The sequence below is a fragment of the Onychostoma macrolepis genome, chromosome 13 (assembly GCF_012432095.1).
Source record: "Onychostoma macrolepis isolate SWU-2019 chromosome 13, ASM1243209v1, whole genome shotgun sequence".
Classification (NCBI taxonomy): domain Eukaryota; kingdom Metazoa; phylum Chordata; class Actinopteri; order Cypriniformes; family Cyprinidae; genus Onychostoma; species Onychostoma macrolepis.
The window spans coordinates 24,789,912-24,809,549 of NC_081167.1; the positions used below are offsets into that span (position 1 = coordinate 24,789,912).

Here is a 19,638-nt window from a genome sequence, read left to right on the forward strand (position 1 = left end):
GTGCGTCACATCGCTCCGCTTCACTCACATGCTCTGACTGTTACATCTGTACACCACCTTTTGTTGATGTAAAAGCATGTCCCCCCGCCACGCGATTTCCCCGTTGATTCTGCGTCACGGTCCGCTCTAAACAGCTGAAAGCTCGGCAGACTTAACATGCAGTCTGGAATGGCGCCGTTCAGCCAGGTTTCCATGAAACACAGAGCAGCAGAGTTTGAAAAATCCTTATTTGTCGGGGAGAGCAAAAGGAGTTTGTCCGTTTTGTTGGGTAGAGAGCGGAGATTCGCTAGATGGATGCTAGGCAGCGCTGTCTGTAATCCACGCTGTCTGAGCTTCACGAGCGCACCGACTCGCTTCCCCCGTCTGCGCGTCCTGAAGCGGCTGAACAGCACCGCAGCTCTGCCGACTACAAAGTCCAGCAAAACATCCGAATAATCAAAAATCTGTGAAATACTGGGAGGTGTATACTGCCGAATGTCCAGCAATTCGTCTCTGGTGAAACTGATTGCAGGGATATAACTAAAGACAGGACAAACTAACAAAAACATAAAAACAACAGCGGACAACGCCACGGAGGCTGCCATGAGCGGCGCCATCATAAATATAATATATATTTATATATTAAATACATATTGTAATATTATAAAATTAATATGAATAGGGAAAAAAAGTGTGATAACTTTAAAAACATGTTTAAAAATGTAACATTTGGAATTTTGTTGTCATACTAAAGTAAAAAAAGATTAAATATTATGTAAAATTGAATTATTAATGCAAATAGTATTAATTCATATTTATTTGTATAGTATCATGATAATTGCCACAAAAAATTATATATATATATATATATATATATATATATATATTAATATGAATAGAAAAAGTGTGATAACCGTTTTCAAAACCTGTTTTGACTCGTTCCGTACCCTCAAAAATTTGTATGCGTTCTTAAAAGTCAAACTCTTTATAAATATGTATGCCGCTCTTATTGTATCTCAACGCTTGTCTCATATGTTTCTATTTTTATGTGTCCTAAGAGGGAGATGTGTGCGTGAATTTGAAACCGGCACTGTGTGGTTGTTACATCTTGGCTGACGTGTTGTTGTGGAGTGAGAGCTGGGGTGTGAGCGCTATGACTCAGCAGAGTTAGCGTGACGCTACAGGAAATGATGGCCCGAGCCTCGATGCCAGAAAGAGAGTGGCATAATGCTTTTAGAGGACGCGGTGGGAGTGGGCCGCAGATGCTAAACCAGGCAGTCTTCCTCCAGCGGTGCACCCTAGAGCTCTAGAGAGGGCGACACTGGCCAGTGGCGGGTAAGCACTGCTAACACATTCTGTCAGCACAGCCTGGCGTGACCCTGTACCACAAGCTCTCTGGTCACAGTGCAGCGAGACTATCACTGGCCACCAACTGCGCTTCAGACACAAACGGAGCAGACAGTCTGCGGTCGGGGTAAAAGCTAGTGAACATGACTGGCTGAAAGCTTCATCTCTGCAGGTATCATCTGTCTGTGGCTGATTATAACAACCTGTCTGGCAGTCTGCAGGGGTCAGAGGTCTGTACTGGGGACAGTGACTAACTGCATTATCCATTCTGGTAAATCGGAGCCGGAAGGATATGCAGACAATCACAGGGTTCCTTGAGGATGTAAGAGCACAGCTTGAATCAAACTGCTGCTCGTTATCTGCCATATCATTATCCCTAAATTTGGAGTGTGCTAAATGTGCACTGAAGAGACAACAATTTAGATCCTGAAGTGTTGAAAATGCAGGTCTGGGTGGCTGGATATTGCACAACAAAGAAGCATTCACACATACAGAATATGTTGACAGGTTGCGGAGTGGCTGTATTGTACTACTAAAAGGTAACATTTATTTATTTATTTATTTTTAATTGTAAGCGAGTATTTTGATGTTATACAGGCTATAATATATAAATTATATATTACTTATAACTTATTATAAGCAATATAATATGGTAAGATGTCCCACCCCCCATTTTTTCTCGACACTCTTTTGTTGAATTTCATCTGAATATCAACATTTGTGTGAGACAGTCAGTTAATTGATCTGATTTTGTGTCTCTGGAAAATCTCTGACACTGTATTATGTTGAATATCAATGTTTCTTGTGTCTGTTTGTTAATGAGGGTTTTGTGGACACAGTGTTTTTGTTTTTTTTGGAGTAAAAGTTATAGTTTTTGAAGTAAAAAGATCAAATTAGACCCTTGGGGTAAGATGACCCCTCCCCCCGTAAATGTTATAATTAATATAATTAATTGGCTTATTATTCATGATTTCCATTAGGGGTGGCCGATATACTGGTAGACACGATTAACCGGTAGAAATTTGTCAACTGGTGGAGATTTTGGACTATCGTTCTTAAGTGAAAGCAAACAGCTATGAAAGAAAACACTTGTGACTGTATATTATTAGATCTGGGCAGCTCTTAAAGTTACAGCAGTCTAATATTCCTGTCATTCATGTTAATCAATCTACAAAAGAGAGAATCTCTCACTGCTCTTGACTAAATCAGTTTTGTAATTTAAAAAAGAATAATATATTTAATTTACACAGTGAAGAATAGTGTGTTTTTATACATTTGATTACTCTATAGCATTTCTTTTTTTTTCTACTGTATTTTTTTTGACCTATTGCTTGTAATTAGTTTCTTATTCTAATTTAATCGCTGACTGTTTACTTGTCTTCAGTGAGCTTGAGTGTTTGTTTAGGCTACTATTAGTTATTTTTGTGATACTGACACTCGTGACAAGAATTATGAAGTTTCTATGGTATTAAAAATTTTAATATCGTAAAGATCTTATTTAAAGCAAAGAGCTTTGTCTGTCATCATGTAATGACACTAGTGTACTTCAGTGTATTCACTGTTATTGATAGAAGCGTTTCTTTTCATTTGCATGAGGCTACTTTTTTCAACTTTTTTGCTTTGAAGGACCCATATTGCATCCCATCAGGATTTGCAGTCACTCACATCTCTGGAAACTGCAAATTGCTGAAATCTCAACTATGTGTGAACGCCCCATCAGCTGTCCTACAGGTTCACCTTGAGACTAAACTCTGATATAAGCAAGAGGCTAAATGCTGCTCATGCAGAAGAGATGCTGATGGTTAAGTGTGCTGAACCGAAAATGCACCGTCTGCGTGGCCACCTGATACCGCCTGATTACTTCCATCGTGATGAAAACCGATGTAGATCGATGCAGAAATGCACATTTCACTCACCACTGGAGTAGTTCACTCAAAAATCTAAGTTCTGTCATTATGTACTCGATTTGAGATTTGATTTGAGAAAATAACAACATATGGATTTGGAACAACATGACAACAACTTTAAGTTTTGGATGAATTATTCCTTTAATCTAACACCAACGATTTTGTGAAGCCTGGAGTAGTGACAGGTGAAAATTTAACTTCAGATTGAGAGCTCATTCCACATACGGGCTACAGCAGGGGGTGGCAGGGTGTGTGACAGCTCTTCCTCCGCCCCCTAAAGCAGGAAGTCTCTCTGACATTCCCTTTCTGCTTTTCAGATAATTATAGCTGTCAGAGTTTGGACTGTCATTGCTGCTCTTCACGGAACGCTTGATTGTGTAATACGAGACTGAACAGTGGAAAAGAAGAGGATAAAGACAAGAAACATCCCTTAAGTCAGTGTATCCATCAACAAACTGCTCTCTGCCGAGAGAGGACATGCTGAACATTTAATCTGCACATTGGTGCCCAATTCTACATTTTTCACCATAAATCAAGAGGCAATAATGTCTATTTTAAATCCAGAGAGCATTTCTGGTGACAGGCATTTAGAGCACCTAAAAGTGCATTAAAAAAGCCATAGAACCTTTCACATTGAGTTAGACTTTTGTCTGTAATTCAGACGCTCAGATCTCCAACCAGCCTGCACAGCTGAATGGAAATTCATGATTCATTTATAACTTTTTTTAGACTGCTATCATTATCCTTCCTGGTCTTCAAAAATCAATTTCCCTCACATTAGCAGCAGTTCCTTCTGGCTGAATGTTCCTCTTATTTAATGGCGTGAGAAAAATAAAAAACGCTTCACGACTGGCAGTATGTTGAACACTGATTCTATAAAATCTTTGTCTGCATTGGAAAAGCCAGGTCTTTTTTTCCTTTGGTGCAATAGAAGCACATTTTCAATCTCTTATTGCTCACTTGACAAATTTACCATGAGATTTTGTAAATGATGTTAATAATTATGATAATGACTTCACAGATGAGCTTTAATTCCCTAAAGTTTCAGAGCTTATAATTTGATAGACATCATTAGATATGGATTTTTTTTTTTTTTTTTTTTTTTAATAACCATCAGAACCATTGATTATTATAGCTTTTATTTGACATGTTTATTTTGTTTGGGGATTTTAAATGATATATTTTTAATTTCCATTTGTTTTACCATCAATAATTTTTATTATTATTATTTTTTTTAATTGACTTTTAGTTTTATTTATTTATTTACTTATTTTTAAATACTGGACAAGATTTTTTTATTTATTTATTTAAAATTCAGCCCATTTCAACTTATGATTATATGCATAACTTTCCCATCATACTTAAAATAACAAGTTTTATGCATCCAATACAAGGCACCACAGCATACTGCAGTTAATGAATCATGCTATAAATGTGCCATTGCTGAACATTTAGCGGTAAATTGTAACTACCGTAACTCTGGACATTTATGATTCAGCAACTTGACTGGTTCCTCTCAAGTCTGTTGTCAGTCTTAGACTGCCCACAGAGAACAATACTCACTGATTTACCAAAAAGACTGACACCAGACAGAAACAGTCATGCATAATGCAAGTTTATCTCACAATTTCATTTAATTGTTTCTTTTTCTTCCTGACTCAACTTTAATTTGTAGTTTTCAGGTTCAAAACAAAAAAGAAATTGTAGTAAACACAGCTGGAGTTTCTATGAGCATCTGTTGTGCCTTTGTATGTGATAAAGGGTAATTAAAATTTCAAATGACCTTGAACATTTAAATAACTGTAATAAGTTAGTGAAGCTAGCAAAAGAAAGAGTTCACCCAAAACTGTGCACTTTACAAAAAAACACTGCAACAGTCCAGACTGTAAATGCTAATGTTCTGGTCAGCACTCTTCTTTTGGGACAATATCTCCCAGCATGCTGGCAGTTTAAAATGAAATCAGGTGTTTTTTGGCTGCTGCCCTACATAATGAAACCAACCTGGCAGATATTACACCCCTTTTGCCCATCTGCTGAGTATCACTATGAGCGGGACAGGCCCCTGGGGCTCCTCTGATTAGAGTGTGTCTGTGTCTCAACATGAGAGGGACGGGCCTCTGGAGTCTCTCTGATGAGTGTGTGTGAGGGAGTGTTTCTCAGCATGAGAGAGAATGGCCTCTGTGATGCTGTGTGTGTGTCTCAGTGTACTGTATATGTCCTCATTCTGAAGGACAATGGATGCTATAATATTATAAAATAAACTGGATGCTACACAGAATTTAAAGCGGCTAAAACTGCTGGCAAACAGAAATATTAATGTTTAACCACCTAAAAGATACAGCACAGGATGTTTTTTGTTTTGTTTTAATGCATAAACCAGTTCATTCACATGAACTGTCCGAATAAATGGCTTCTGTAAGATGAATTGGGCTTACAAATGCTACTTGAAAGAGATAGACACATTTTATATTATGAATAAATATTCGCAATTTGCTAAGGTTTGTATTCAGTGCTAAATGCAGGTTGGCAAAGCATGTTAACGGCTGTGGACTGCTGGTTCATTTACAACAAAGAAAGTTAATGTGTATGTAGCAGGAAGCCGCTTGTGTCGGGCACAGATCGGAAACGCTGTCCTCCCACAACAGCATCTTGAGCTCTGATGTTCTACAGGGGGGTTACAAGACAAAAACAGCTCTTTTTTTGCTGTCTTAATGCAAAACATACCCTTACATGAACTTTTCCTCCGCTTAATCAGAATACGCAGAGACCTGCTGCAGCGACAAGATAGGGAAACATCCTCTTTAATCAATAGTCTTCCTGGCTGTCAATGATTCCTTGTACGAGAGGATGTAGCTCTAATTACAATTAATGATTGTAAGATAGTAGTGATTTGGATTTCAGCTGGAGCCCTCCTGCCCAACCCTGACTCTGTTGGCATGTTAATCAATTGGTTTATTGTGAAGAGCAATTAGGGGTTGCTGGAAGCGGTTGTAGTCGTCTCACGTAGCTCGCAGAAATGGGCCAGCTGCCTCGAAGTGAAGACGATAAAAAGCATCTTCACCACAGGCTCTAAACCTGACAGTTCCTCGTATGAAGGTGGGTTCATTTCTGTAAACCGTGTATGTGACTGGACAAACAGTGGGAGTTCTACTACCTCTTTTTCTTCACTTTCTTGCTCTAAATCATTTTTATTTCATTACGAGTTTGATGGGCATGTCCTGCTAGAGGCGGTTGGCTGTATTTTGAGGCAAACGGGGTTGCAGATCAACTAAACACCACTGCTGATGCACAGAGGGCTCTGCCAGATGGAAACAAGAAGTGACTTTAATTGTTTCTAAGTGCTCACAGGTAGCAATGTTTACCCACCTCCGTCTGAATAGAAAACATCATGTTATACCAACCTGCTTAAATAACCACTCTAGCATGAACTTTCCTGATGGTTCAGGCTAATCTAGATGTTTAGCCAAAATGTTTACCAGTAAAATTAGCTTGTGAAGCATAATGACTTTTTTGTTTTGTTTTTGCTGTTTTCTTAATCAGAAAGAAAAATTAGCTTGTGAAGCATAGTTAGACTGGTGAAGCTGGTTAAAAACATCTTGCTGGTTAAGCTAGGATTAAAAATCCTTCTTTATATATTTTATATGCAAATCAAATGTATACTGATATGCACATTTCTAAGGCCTCTAATTATTTACAAGCTATCAGAATTTGATCTTACGTTTTGCCATATAAATATCAGCAACTGCACCAAATTGCATATTTTTTTGCTCTGAATAAATTTGAGGGTTATTTCCTCCACAAGTGGAAATATGAGCTCCATATTCTCCCATATCATACTATATGAGCCATAAAAGCCTGATGTATCAGATATACTGATACAAAAAATACACATGTAGTTTTTTTGATTAAATATTTTGTCCAAAGTTTCAATAAACTGTTCCATTACATGGTTACCTAAAAATCACTCTCAAAGAGACTTTAGTAGAATCTTAAAGCTTTTGGAGAATTATAAGATGCAATTCTGATTTGCAAATAATGACTATTTATAGTAGGCATAAAAAACACTAAAAAAGATAAATGTAATCATAAATGTAACATGGTAACACTTTACAATAAGATTCATTAGTTAACATTAACAACATTAGTACACATGAACTAAGAATGAACAATACTTCTGCAGCATTCATTCATCTTAGTTAATTTCAGCATTTACTATTGCATTATTAAAATCACAAGTTGTGTTTGTTAACATTAGTCAATGCACTATGAACTAATATGAATAAACAATGAATAACTGTATTTTCATTAACTAACATTAACAAATATTAATAAATAGTGTATTAATGCATTGCTCATTGTTTGTTCATGTTAGTTAATACATGAAATAATGTTAATAAATGACACCTTATTGTAAAGTGTTACTTGTAACATTGATTACATAATTGTGTGATAATGTAATTTATGACAACATAAAATGTAAGCCATACAGCTAAAGTAATCTGATAGCAAAATATGAGGGGGAAAAAATAAAATCCTTCATCAGTATTCACTACAAAAGCTCCCTGCTGCAGCTCTCAAATCAAATATTGAATATTTAATTGAATATACTTTATTGTCCCATTCCTGGGAAATTCATCTTTGACAATCATGACATGGCTGTAATATGGCTGTAAATTGCGTCACATCTGGTTTGATAACTACATTTAGTCACATGAACCAATGATGTTTATAATCATTTATCTGCAACAATTTTATTTATTCATTTATTTTTTATTTTTTATTTGAGAGCCACAGCAGATAAGGATTTTAATAGTCGAATCGGAATTTTCTAATCTTGCCGACAGTCGACTGATAGTCGAATCATATGTTTGGGGGCGGGGCAAAATACATTACCAAGAGTCAAGTCAGATATTCAACAGTCATAAATACTGACGTTAAAATGTGTAACGGACGCCTCGCAAATAATGTTTTATATTTTGATTAAAAGATAGCATTAAACGTCAGCGAAACAATAGTGCTCTCATTATAACATTATGTATATGACATTTGATAGCAGGTTTTTAATAAATGGGATTTAACTCATAATTTATCTCATCTAGAATACGCTTCGTTATTTATACAACATAACGTTACGATTTATAGGTTATCTGCACAAAATGCCCCGAATGAACGTGTTTGCGCGGCTCTGAATGAACTCCTTTTGTGGACGCGTTCTTCACGCAACAATGTGCAGAAACACGGCACTAACGGCTTTACTGCAGCGTAACTCAACCAAATGCATCTTATACGAGATAAATAATAAATACACGATATATATAAACCGGCTGAAATGTTTTGAAATCACTTGTACTCTACCTGATCGAAAAAATCCTTTTACTCTGCCAGTTTGAGTCTTGTTTTAAATCCCTGCCGCTAAAATGCGCCTCTGTCGGTCACGGATTATGGAAAGTGAAAGTTAAATCTATAGGGGTGGTTCGATTTATTCACGCACGTTAAAATATTTATTTAAAGCTTCCTTCTTTTCAGATTCTTATTTACAGCATTATCTTAATAGGCTGTATATTAACTTATTGGGAGAAAACCGGTAGTTCTATGTGAAATCAGACATTTGAGCACCCCCATATAGCCAAAATGGCATGATCATAACACCCCGCGAATATTCGACTGTGAGATTGGGAGTCGAATCAGGCTCCTCCAATGGAAGCATCAAATCATCAACTATTCGGGGTCACCCCTAAGCAGATGGGGAAGACTTTCTGTGAATAATGACTTTTTTTCATATCTTTCTGCTCTTTTTGTTGGTTGACAGATGCAGTTATGGAAAATACCTACAAAGCCTCTTATTCTAAAACAAACAAACAAACAAAAAAAACAGCATGATATGGTACAACATGAGGGTGAGTTGTTTTTTGAGTGAACTGTCCCTTTAAGAAGGCTAATGGGAACGCAGCATCCCATGTTTCTTAGGAAGCTGTGTTTTGAGTTCAAAGAAAGATAGAAACTGATGTTTTAACATTTCAGCCAGAGTGTTTTAATCAGACATCCCACCGGTCAGCAGCACACACACAAATATATCCTGCATGATTTGTCTGTGCGGTGTGGAAAGTTACGGCAGTATAGCAGTGATTTCTATTTAACTCAACAGGAGGCAGCAGACCTGAGCAGACTATGATAACTGAGGCGACCACTGATGTTCCCTTTGAGGACAGAAGCAGTAGATGTCAGGTTATGTATAAGAAATATGACCAATAAGCCGATCTTCAAGGAGACATGAGGGATAAAAAGAGATTTAAAGAGAAGGATGAAAGTTTAAAGATTGTATCGATGAACACCTGTTGTGAAACAGGAAGTATGGGTTTTTCCTTTTTAAAAACAAACAAACAAACAAACGGCTAATAACGCTTGGCAAAAGCAGAACTGGATTATTTTCTTATGATTTTGTAATTCTAAACTAAAATTAGAGGTTGACGTTTTCATTCCAGGAACCATTTTGTTTAGATAAGATATTCATATTTTTGTTCTCTCTCTCTCTCTTTTTCATTTTAAAAATGTCCATATATACTGTATATACAAGTTTGTAATATAACGGTAATATTGTAAAATATTTTTGCAATTTAAAAAAAAATCTGTTTTGAATTTATTATTTCAAATTATTTTCAATATTTATCATTTATTCCCATCACGGAAATGCTGAATTGTCAACAGTCATTATTTCAGTCTTTAGTGTCTCATGATCTTTCAGAAAACATTCTAATATGTTGAGATAATTATATTTTATATTATATCATTTTATCACCTTTTTGGAATCGCCATTGTTTTTTGTATACTGCAATGGCATTAAATTACATTTTATCAATGTCATAAACTGCAGTCTGATTTGTCAAGACACAGATGTGTGGAATCAAAAATAAGAAATTAAATTTGATCTATTTTTGTCTCATTTCTGATTTTATTTTTATTTCTGCTACTGTACTTAAATTAAACATTAACGGTAACTCCATTAAGTTTCCTTGATTATCAAGAGAGCAGTCTCTTGGAAAGATTTGAAAGAGGGGAATATCATTCAGGACAGAAAATCCACACTCACTTGTTTTGGTGTTTGGAGCCCTGGAGATGTGCGTGATACTGCTCGATGGAGTTCAGCACCACTTTGCAAACGCTGCACGAGTAACTCCGGCGCAGGCCTGCAACACAAAGAAAAAAACAGATTCTGACTTGAAAGCAGAACGGAAACAAGTCCCAGCTGAAACGCTCTTAAAATTGTTTTGTCCCATTTCTCGTTTTCTTTTGAGCATTATTGATTGCTTTTTGTTTTTGAGACTGCCTTGGCTGACAAAGAGCAGAGAAATCTATATTTAATCCCTGTTGTTTTGCTTCTCTCAACATGATGAGGGTTTTGTTTGAAGACTCCATTCTCAGTGTGTCAGATAAAAAAAACGCACTCGCTCCTAATACGGCATCTCATTCTGCAGTCTTCATGGAATCAAGTATTAGCAATTTTAGCTTCCTTTTGTCCTGATGGCCTTTTGATTTGGGGGGTTATGCTTCATGATGGTCTTTTACAGTGGAGGGGCGACAAGTGCATTGGTTTGGGAGGGAGCGAAGCAGATGTGAGTTAATTAAAGGCTTTGCAGGTGGTACCACAAATAACGAACAGCGTCGGACCAAAAATAGACGGATGTGAAGAATGGGAGAGAGACGTAGAACAGAAATGCATAGAGGCTCGTTCCTCACATGTGGAGAGACCATGTGTGCTCTTTCTGGGCAATATTTCTCTCAGACATCTGCAGAGTTATTTTTGATGACAGTGTTGTCTGTTCCTCGATCTGTTCAAAAAGAGGCTTTTCACAACATTATATTGCTGTCATACTCACACCATCAGGAACTGTTCCCAGGTTAAGAAAGACGATTGCACACAGGAATGCATATGGAATTAGTATACTAATCAGACAAGCTTTTTAATGCATTTTATGTATCAGAAGATTATACTTCTTGTATTGATCCAAATCTTAATTGTGAATGAATGAGCTGCATTCAAAGCTGAATGCATACTTGTTATACACTCTCAGAAATAAAGGTACAAAAGCTGTCACTGGGGCGGTACCTTTTCAAAAGGTACATGTTTGTACCTAAAGGGTCCATTTTGGTACCTTAAAGGTACATATTAGTACTTAAAGTGTACATATTTGAACCTAATAGGTACAAAAGTGTACCTTTTGAAAAGGTACCGCCCCAGTGACAGCTTTTGTACCTTTATTTCTGAGAGTGTAGCAAATTTTACTGTTTAGTAAAGTTGCTACAGTGCGTTGCTTGGAAACTGTAAACAGCTTAGAGTGACGTGTTTCTCACACCACATGCAGAAGCAGTGCATATTTCAGCACCCATATTAACAGTATTCATGCAGCATTACAGTATTCATATTGCCAGTGAAAGCACTGCAAAGCTGCATGAAGAGTTTCGTGCTGAGCATATTTTGACTCAGTGGAAAACACAGATTTAAACAGATTTATCAACACAATTGACAATTGTTTTAAAAATTCACATTGTTTAAAAATACTTCTGTCAGGCTTGAAGCTCCACATGCAGTGACAGGCACACAAACACTTTCTATTCAGTAAATCTGACTAAACACAGACAATTGAAGTAGTTTGTTAAATGTTCACTATTGTTCAGAAGTTGAGAATTTTTAAATGTTTTTGAAAGAAGTCTCTTAGGCTCATCAAGTCTGGAATTATTTGATCAAAAATGCAGTAAAACAATCATAATGTGCAATATTATTACAACTTAACATAGCTATTTTCTATTTTAATATGTATTATGTACAAATGTAAAATAAAAAATACAGTGTGTGTGTGTATACTGACCCCAAACTGTTTAATAATTGATACTACTACAACTACTATTAATATATTTGTTGATTTTATTATTATTATTATTATTATTATTATTAGTTTAAAATAAATAAAATAAATAAATAAATGAATAAATGTACCTATTTATTGAACAATGGTGTATTTTGATGTTGTTACTGCTGTTGTATAAAAGCAACATCTATTTAGTTTTTGTGTTACAGTGACTTTACTATGGTCACGGGAGCTAGAACACCCCTTAAACATAGTAAAACACTGTGATGCTCATCCTCTCATGGCTTAATGCTTTATTTGGTATTCTGTAAATTCACAAGTTTTCACCAATTTGCTTCCATCAAGGTCTGGAACACCGAATGGTCATTACTAAAGAAGACAAGTCAAATGAAGATTTCTCACTGTTCTTTAGTTTTACAAGGTCTGAGGAAGCTGAGCAAATTCTGAGAGAAATGCTGCGCTTCGATACCTGCTTAATCTTTGATTGATTATGTCATTTATAGTGTCTTTTTCAAGGGCATCTAGACTTTATTCACTTGTTTTGTCAGCGTATTGATATGCCCCATATTAGTTTAAGGACAAAACATGTATTTATGACTTCCAGCAGCTTTTTTAGTGCTTTTATGTAAAATTTATTTTTGAACATCTTTACTTCATCGTCACTGAAATAGAAACACACACACACACACACACACACACACGCATTGTAATGATTCTTTCTGGATGCTTTCTGTGAGTTGAGAGTGATGTGATGCATGTTCACAGACAGCTTGTGGTGTCAGTACACCAAACATATGGTGACACCAAGTATGTGTAATGAATCCAAAACACTATTCATAGCAAGCTATTAATATGAACAGGATGCATGGCATGACAGAGAAATATTGCAATAAAATTTAACTGACGTTATAAAACACACTTTACAGGCTGCTTAAATTAGTCTGAGAACAGTTTTTTCTGCTAAACTCTTGCTACTTTGCCATGTCTATTAATTAAGAATTTGCATTTAACTGAAAATTATTCAGCTATTATATCAGTAACTGAAGGACCAGCCTCTTTCAAAGATTAAAAATGTAAGACTTGGCCTTCAGACTTCGTAAGTAGCTTTACAGAGCGTTTGTTTCTGTTAAAAAGCTCTGTGTGATGGGATTTTCCTTCATGTAGGACCCCTGATGACCTCTTAGTGTGCTACTCATAAACCGGCCTTAGAAGACACTGTGGTGGCTTCTAATCCCAGTTAATTAAACCGAGCGAGATGCCAAAAGAACCACAGAGAGAGACAGACAGAGAGAGATGTGGCTCAGGGTAAGATGAATGTTTACTAGGAGGAGATTAAAGTTTGCTCCAAACTGCTGGCTTGTAGGAAAGAGGTCTCGCTTATTTCCGACAATAGGCCATCAATCAGTTTCTCTTCTCTTGCCCAGGAAATTGCTACCGAATAGATGAGACACTTGTCAAATTCAACTAAATTATTAATCGTTCCCAATCAGACAGAAAGAAAGACTTGATTGCTAGTGCTATGTTACTCAGAATCTGAGTATTAAATTAGAACTCAGCCAAAAGTGTCTCTCTTTCATTAAAAAAATAAGGAAACTTTGAAAAGTAGGTCAGAATATACATAAATATGATTTGAAAATTGTGTGGAAAAGGATTATCGTTAGGTAAAATGAATTTTGCTTGTAAACTCTGAATCTTAAACCATTCCCTGATGACAAAACATTAGCTGGTTTATCTGGTTGTTTAGTTCTGAGAAAAAGTATTTTTGTTTCTAGATGCCACTTTGTATGATACATTGTATTTATGTATTCGTTTATGTTTATATTTATGTATTCATTTATGCTTTTCTATTTATGTTAGCAAGCTGAGTTAGCTGAAAATATACACTTATATATTGTTCAACGTACAATATATACTATTCAAATGTCCGTAGTTTTTTTGTTTGTGTGTTTTTGAAAGAAATTAATATTTTTTTTTAGCAAGAACGTGTTAAATTGATCAAAAGTGACAGTAAAGACGATTACAAAAGGTTTCTATGTCAAGTAAATGCTGTTATTTCTAGTCATCAAAAAATCCTGAGATAAAACATATCATGGGTTACACAAAAATATAAAGTGTCAACATAATAAGAAATGTTTCTTGAGCTTAATGCAGCATATTAGAATGATTTATGAAGGATCATGTGACACTGAAAACTGAATCAATGGCTGTTGAAAATTCAGCTTTGCATCACATTTTAAAAATATTAAAACAAAACGGCTTCAAAAATATGAAAAATAAATAAATAAATGGATGGTCGCGCAAGCCTTTGCGTTTTACTGTAGCAAATCTAATGATCATCTAATCATGTCACTTCCAAAATTAATACAATAAATTAAGATAATTCCCAAGATGATTCCTCCAGCAATTATACACATTTTAAGGAGGATTCATATCTATGTTCATCAAATCTTACATTTCACAATCGAGACCATATTCACTGGGTTATGAAAATGAATACCTGCACTCAATTCTCTAATTCTTTCATTTACTTTCAAGCACAGAGGTTCTCTTATACAGTCACACCAATAATAATCCAGTATGAATGTCAATTTTAATCCTGCCTGTCAAGGTGGATATGAACTGAGCAGGAAGGAGACGCTGGCTTGTTCTTGACTTTTTACAGATTCTGTGAAGCACATAAACTACTCTTGCAATTTTAAACAGGGCAAATCACTGCACTTTCAATATCCCCTTCACGAAATGGCAGGAGGCTCTTCAGCGCCGAGCTGGTATTTACATCCTAAAGCTTGTCACTCTCCCTGCTTTTTTTGTTTAGGGGGAAATGAAAACCTGTTTGCAGCAGGAGAGGGCTGTGCTGCGCTCCAATTTTCTCAGCAACAAAATATAGCCTTGGTTGGAAGGCAATTACACTGAAGTGTTCTCCACGAAAATAGCCAAGAGTCTGGGCCGGGATCCGCTAGCAGTCACCTCTCAGATGAGCCCTACCAATGGCTTCCTGAACCTGATGAGAAGCTTGACTGGTAATGAATATCTGCATCCCTGTGAAAAGGCATTCTTTTGCATTCCTCCAGTTTTCTCAGTCTTTTCCTTTTAAAAAGGACATGTGTGTTTGTCTGTATGTTGCATGTACCCTGTGTTCGTGTGCAGGCTTCTAATGAGGATGATGAATAAGAGAGGACAGGGCAAAAGAAGTCTTGACAGCTCCCTGAAGGACGAGCAAACCGCAGGCAGAGCTCAGGAGATCGAGGCACTCTAGACTCTGATACAAAGCTGGACAGTGTTTTAAATACGTTATCTTGATAAAACCTATTCTCGGTTGGACCCCAAAGAGAGTCTGTCAATTCATTGTGACCTGTCAAGATCCAAAATGGACCAGAAAACACCATTAATGAACCAAAATAAGCCCCCATTTAACATGTGGACCAAAGTATATTTATCATGGTCACAAATTAAGAATTCATTCCTTAGTTTTATTAAATTGTTGCCTTGTTTTTAGTCAAATCCTGGCTACTATTAACTATTAATTCCGTCATTTTGGTTAATTCATGGCCACATTGTACTAATTCGTTCCCACATTGTAAATTAAAACAAGGGAATACATTTGTACAACATGGTCATGATTTCCTAAAACTAGGTAACTGATTAGTCCAACATGGCCAATTAAGATTTACTAAAAATTATGGGATTAATTCTTAATATGTGTGGTTTTTTTTTTTTCAGGTTTGGAATGACATTGACAGAAAATTACAGAATATTGGGTAAACTTCCTGTACAATCTTATATAATATATAATCTACAACCTGAATTCTGGAAATGTTGGGACGTTTTTTTTAAATTTGAATAAAATGAAAACTAAAAGACTTTCAAATCACATGAGCCAATATTTTATTCACAATAGAACATAGAGAACATAACAAATGTTTAAACGGAGAAATTTTACACCTTTATCCACTATGAACTCATCTCAAATTTGATGCCTGCTACAGGTCACAAAAAAGTTGGCATGGGGCAACAAAGGGCTGAAAAAGCAAGAAATTTTGAAAATATTCAGCTGGGAGAACATCTAGAAATTAATTAAGTTGTGTGTATTTCAGCAGGTCAATGCAAAACCACATACTGCAGCTATTAAAACAGCATGGCTTCGTAGTAGAAGAGTCGGGGTGCTGAATTGGCCTGCTTGCAGTCCAGATCTTTCAGCTATAGAGAACATTTGGCGCATCATTAAACGAAAAATACGTCAAAGACGACCACAAACTCTTCAGCAGCTGGAAACCTATATCAGGCAAAAATGGGACCAAATTCCAACAACAAAACTCCAGAAACTCATAACCTCGATGCCTAGACGTCTTCAAACTGTTTTGAGAAGAAGAGGAGATGCTATACCATGGTAAACATGCCCCCGCAGGCCCGGCACCAGGGGGGGGGGCTGGGGTGGCTTTGCCCCCCCACGGACATAACTGTGCCCCCCCTCCGAACTGAGGGGGACGGCCGGACTTTAGTTTATCATGTATAATAGTCTAACTCATAGTGTAAAATAGTCTAACTGATTGCTTTTAGATGGAAAAACTGACCATAACTCCTGGTCTAGGATCTGTTTTCTTCGTAATAATAGCATAACGAAATAGATTTGGCAAACAATCCAGTGTATCTTCTGCTTTGGAAAGCTTCAAATGATTTTACAATGCATTTTCGCAGATGGAGCAAAATAGCCAATCACAGACCTGTTTGTTGATTTCTACAACGCAATGGCCAATCAGAGGTGTTTAGGTTGGAATCCATGCACTCACCACTTTTATGTCCAGCGCCGAGTTCTATCATGCTCGTAACTTCATAAAAAAAAAAAAAAAGTTTCATTGTGTGGTCACATTCATTGGTTAAAACAGAACTTTGTAAGATCGTGATGAATGAGTGACAGTTTTTAATAAATTTAAAGGGAGCGCTCTTTGCATGCTGTATACGACAATATATTCAGAATTGAAATAAAACGTGTTTTTCATGCTTGACAAGCGACCATGTAAGACACAGAGATAGCTAACTACTACACTATATAGATCAAGATAATAATTTCAGAAGCACAGAGTGATGTGATTCTGCAAACGCAGGATTTAGGTAAGGAAACGGTTATTAATAATTTGTACAACTCATGCACCTGCTTGCTTTTCTGTTTAATTTAAGTGTTAGTGAATTATTGTAAGTGTTACCCAAATAATGCATTTTGTGCGTTTACTTGAAACCAACCGCAACCGATTTGAAAGTCTTTCAGTTTTGATTTTATTCAAATTTAAAGAGACGTCCCAACATTTCCGGAATTCGGGTTGTAATCTAGCTAAGCCACTGTTTACCATTTTGTGCTCTCAATAATAATAATTAAGAAGAAGAAGAAGAAATCTTGCTACTCTATCCTAGTTGTATTTATTTAAAATATGATTGTTCTGTAATGTTTGAACAATAATTACTGTAATGAAAATTCTGTCATTTATATTACTCGCCCTTATGTTGTTCCAAACCCATATTTTTAATGAAACCTGAGAGGCTTCTGTATCTCCATTGAAAGTCCATGTAACCAAAACCTAAAAGATCCAAAAAGGTTCTAAATGTGCCGTACAACTAATCATATGAATAGAGTGGTTTAATGTAAGTCTTGTGAAGAGAGACAATTGCTTTAGATGAACAGAAAACACATAGCCTGATAAAATTCATCAGATTTTGTCCAAAGCAGAAAATGAGAAAAGGTTTGCATATTCCATCTGGGCAAAATTATGATTGCATTTACATAAGCTACAACAAGATGATTCGACTGACATTATCCAGCATTACAAACGGCTATCCTTTGGGCACCAAGGGGGATAAGGTTTTGCTGGGATTTGGCAGGACCGCAGAATAAGCTTAACTAACAGCACCTGTACAGAGCTGTGATGTTTGGAACACCTTGATGAAAGGCTTTTGTAATCAGCAGCATTTCTGCTGATATTTCAATAGAAGTGACATTTACAGAGAAAAGCTCCTGACAAGAGCACCCTGCTGTGTCATGGCTGGGGAAAATGATTATCTCTTATGCAGAATGGAAGCGTCAGTGTAAGATTTTCATTTTTGTTGTCTCTAGTCTTGACAAAGACCAAAACAACTGCAGATTCTACAGAATTTGACTTGAAAGGAAAACACTGTGCTTCTCTACTACACTTTATGTAAAGCGCAACAGGTTTGTCCCCAAAGACCTTTTAAATGCATGACATTATGACAGACTTTACAGGCAGGATTGTGAACAGAGGTTAAAAATAAAACATCCTCTGCATTGTGATTTGTTTGTTTCTATGTCTGTTACCTGCTCAGCCTTGGCACGTATCCACATGCTGTTTTTGGACAATTCACAGTGACTGATGTCCCTAGAGACCAAAGCTCCGATTACCCTTGGACTGATCAGTTTGCAGGTATTTAAGAGAACATTAGGCCAGTCTTTCAGCCCTCATACATTGGTTATCTCCATCTCCTTCTTAATATCTTTGGCATTGTTTGCTACAGAGTTTTTGCTGCACATAATGTCTAAAATGTTTCCTGTAAGAGACCAAACAGTAGTCAAAGTGCCTTGTGCACTATATACAGCGTCTTCTGATACTATACAATAGCTGGAGCTCTTAGGTCTTATTCAGACTGGGGTTCAGTTTAAAAATGGTACTTAAATGTGTTAGTGCATGATGTCACATGATTGTGATCTGGCAGTACTGAAAAACATACAGTCCTACTGTGAAGATAAATGATGAAAATTACAGTAAATTTCTGTTTGTTTAATACAAATGTGTCATATGATTTTTGAAGTCTTAGAACATAGTGCATGAATTCTGTGGACCATTTTTATGAGACTTTTATGGTGCTTTTATGGATCTATGCAATATAAATCACCATCCACACTTCTTACTTTATGGGAAACAGAAGCATTTAAAGTAGCAGTTCACCCTAAAATTAAAATGGTGTCAATATTTTCTTTTGTTCATGTTGTTCCAACCATATAACACAAAATACAATTTTGGAAGTTAGTGGGGTCCAAACAGCATTGTGTGTGCAGTATATATGCTCGGTTGAGATGCCAATCATCTTGATCAGCCAATCCTCATTTTATGGACGAAAACATTTTTTCTTTTATATTCCACAGAAAAAAGAAAGTCATACATGTTTGGAACAAAATGACATTTTTGGTTGAACTTTCCCTTTACGATCACTTAATGTGTTTTTGACTGAATTAAAATACTCTGTCTTCTGTTAGGCTTAGAACTCTAAAAAGTATTGACAAATGATTTCTGTCAAAATGTTCACAAATGTCCTTGTTTCAATAACTAATATGAATGGTTATGCAGTAGGTACTGCCACTGAATCCTTCTTAAAACATCTACTGAACAAAAGAAGCCTGAATCGAACTGACTTTCAGTAGCAGGTGAATCAAAATCAAAGCGCTTTTGAGTTTTAGTTCCTAAAGACAAGTGACAAGCCTTTTGCTAATTTGCCTTGGGGAAAGTACCTCTCAAGGCTTACGGATCTAGTTTTTGAGA

The 19,638-nt window shown here is 36.3% G+C and overlaps 1 protein-coding gene and 1 long non-coding RNA gene across 7 annotated transcripts in view; one reads left to right on the forward strand and one right to left on the reverse strand.

Annotated features, from left to right (window-relative positions):
• zgc:171482 (zinc finger protein) overlaps positions 1 to 19,638 on the reverse strand; it is a 107,668-nt gene that overhangs the window by 22,191 nt on the left and 65,839 nt on the right. For all 6 annotated transcript variants that reach the window (XR_009274004.1, XR_009274002.1, XR_009274003.1 and 3 more), the window contains one exon: positions 10,321 to 10,417. Coding sequence is in view for 3 of the 6 variants with exons in the window: in XM_058796404.1 (XP_058652387.1) it covers positions 10,321 to 10,417 (97 nt within the window). In the remaining 3 variants the exon portion in view is untranslated. The remainder of the gene's footprint in view (positions 1 to 10,320; positions 10,418 to 19,638) is intronic.
• Positions 1,169 to 16,916, forward strand: LOC131552552 (uncharacterized). Its single transcript, XR_009274005.1, has 3 exons — positions 1,169 to 1,865; positions 14,913 to 15,117; positions 15,245 to 16,916. It is a non-coding gene; the product is annotated as an uncharacterized LOC131552552 (long non-coding RNA).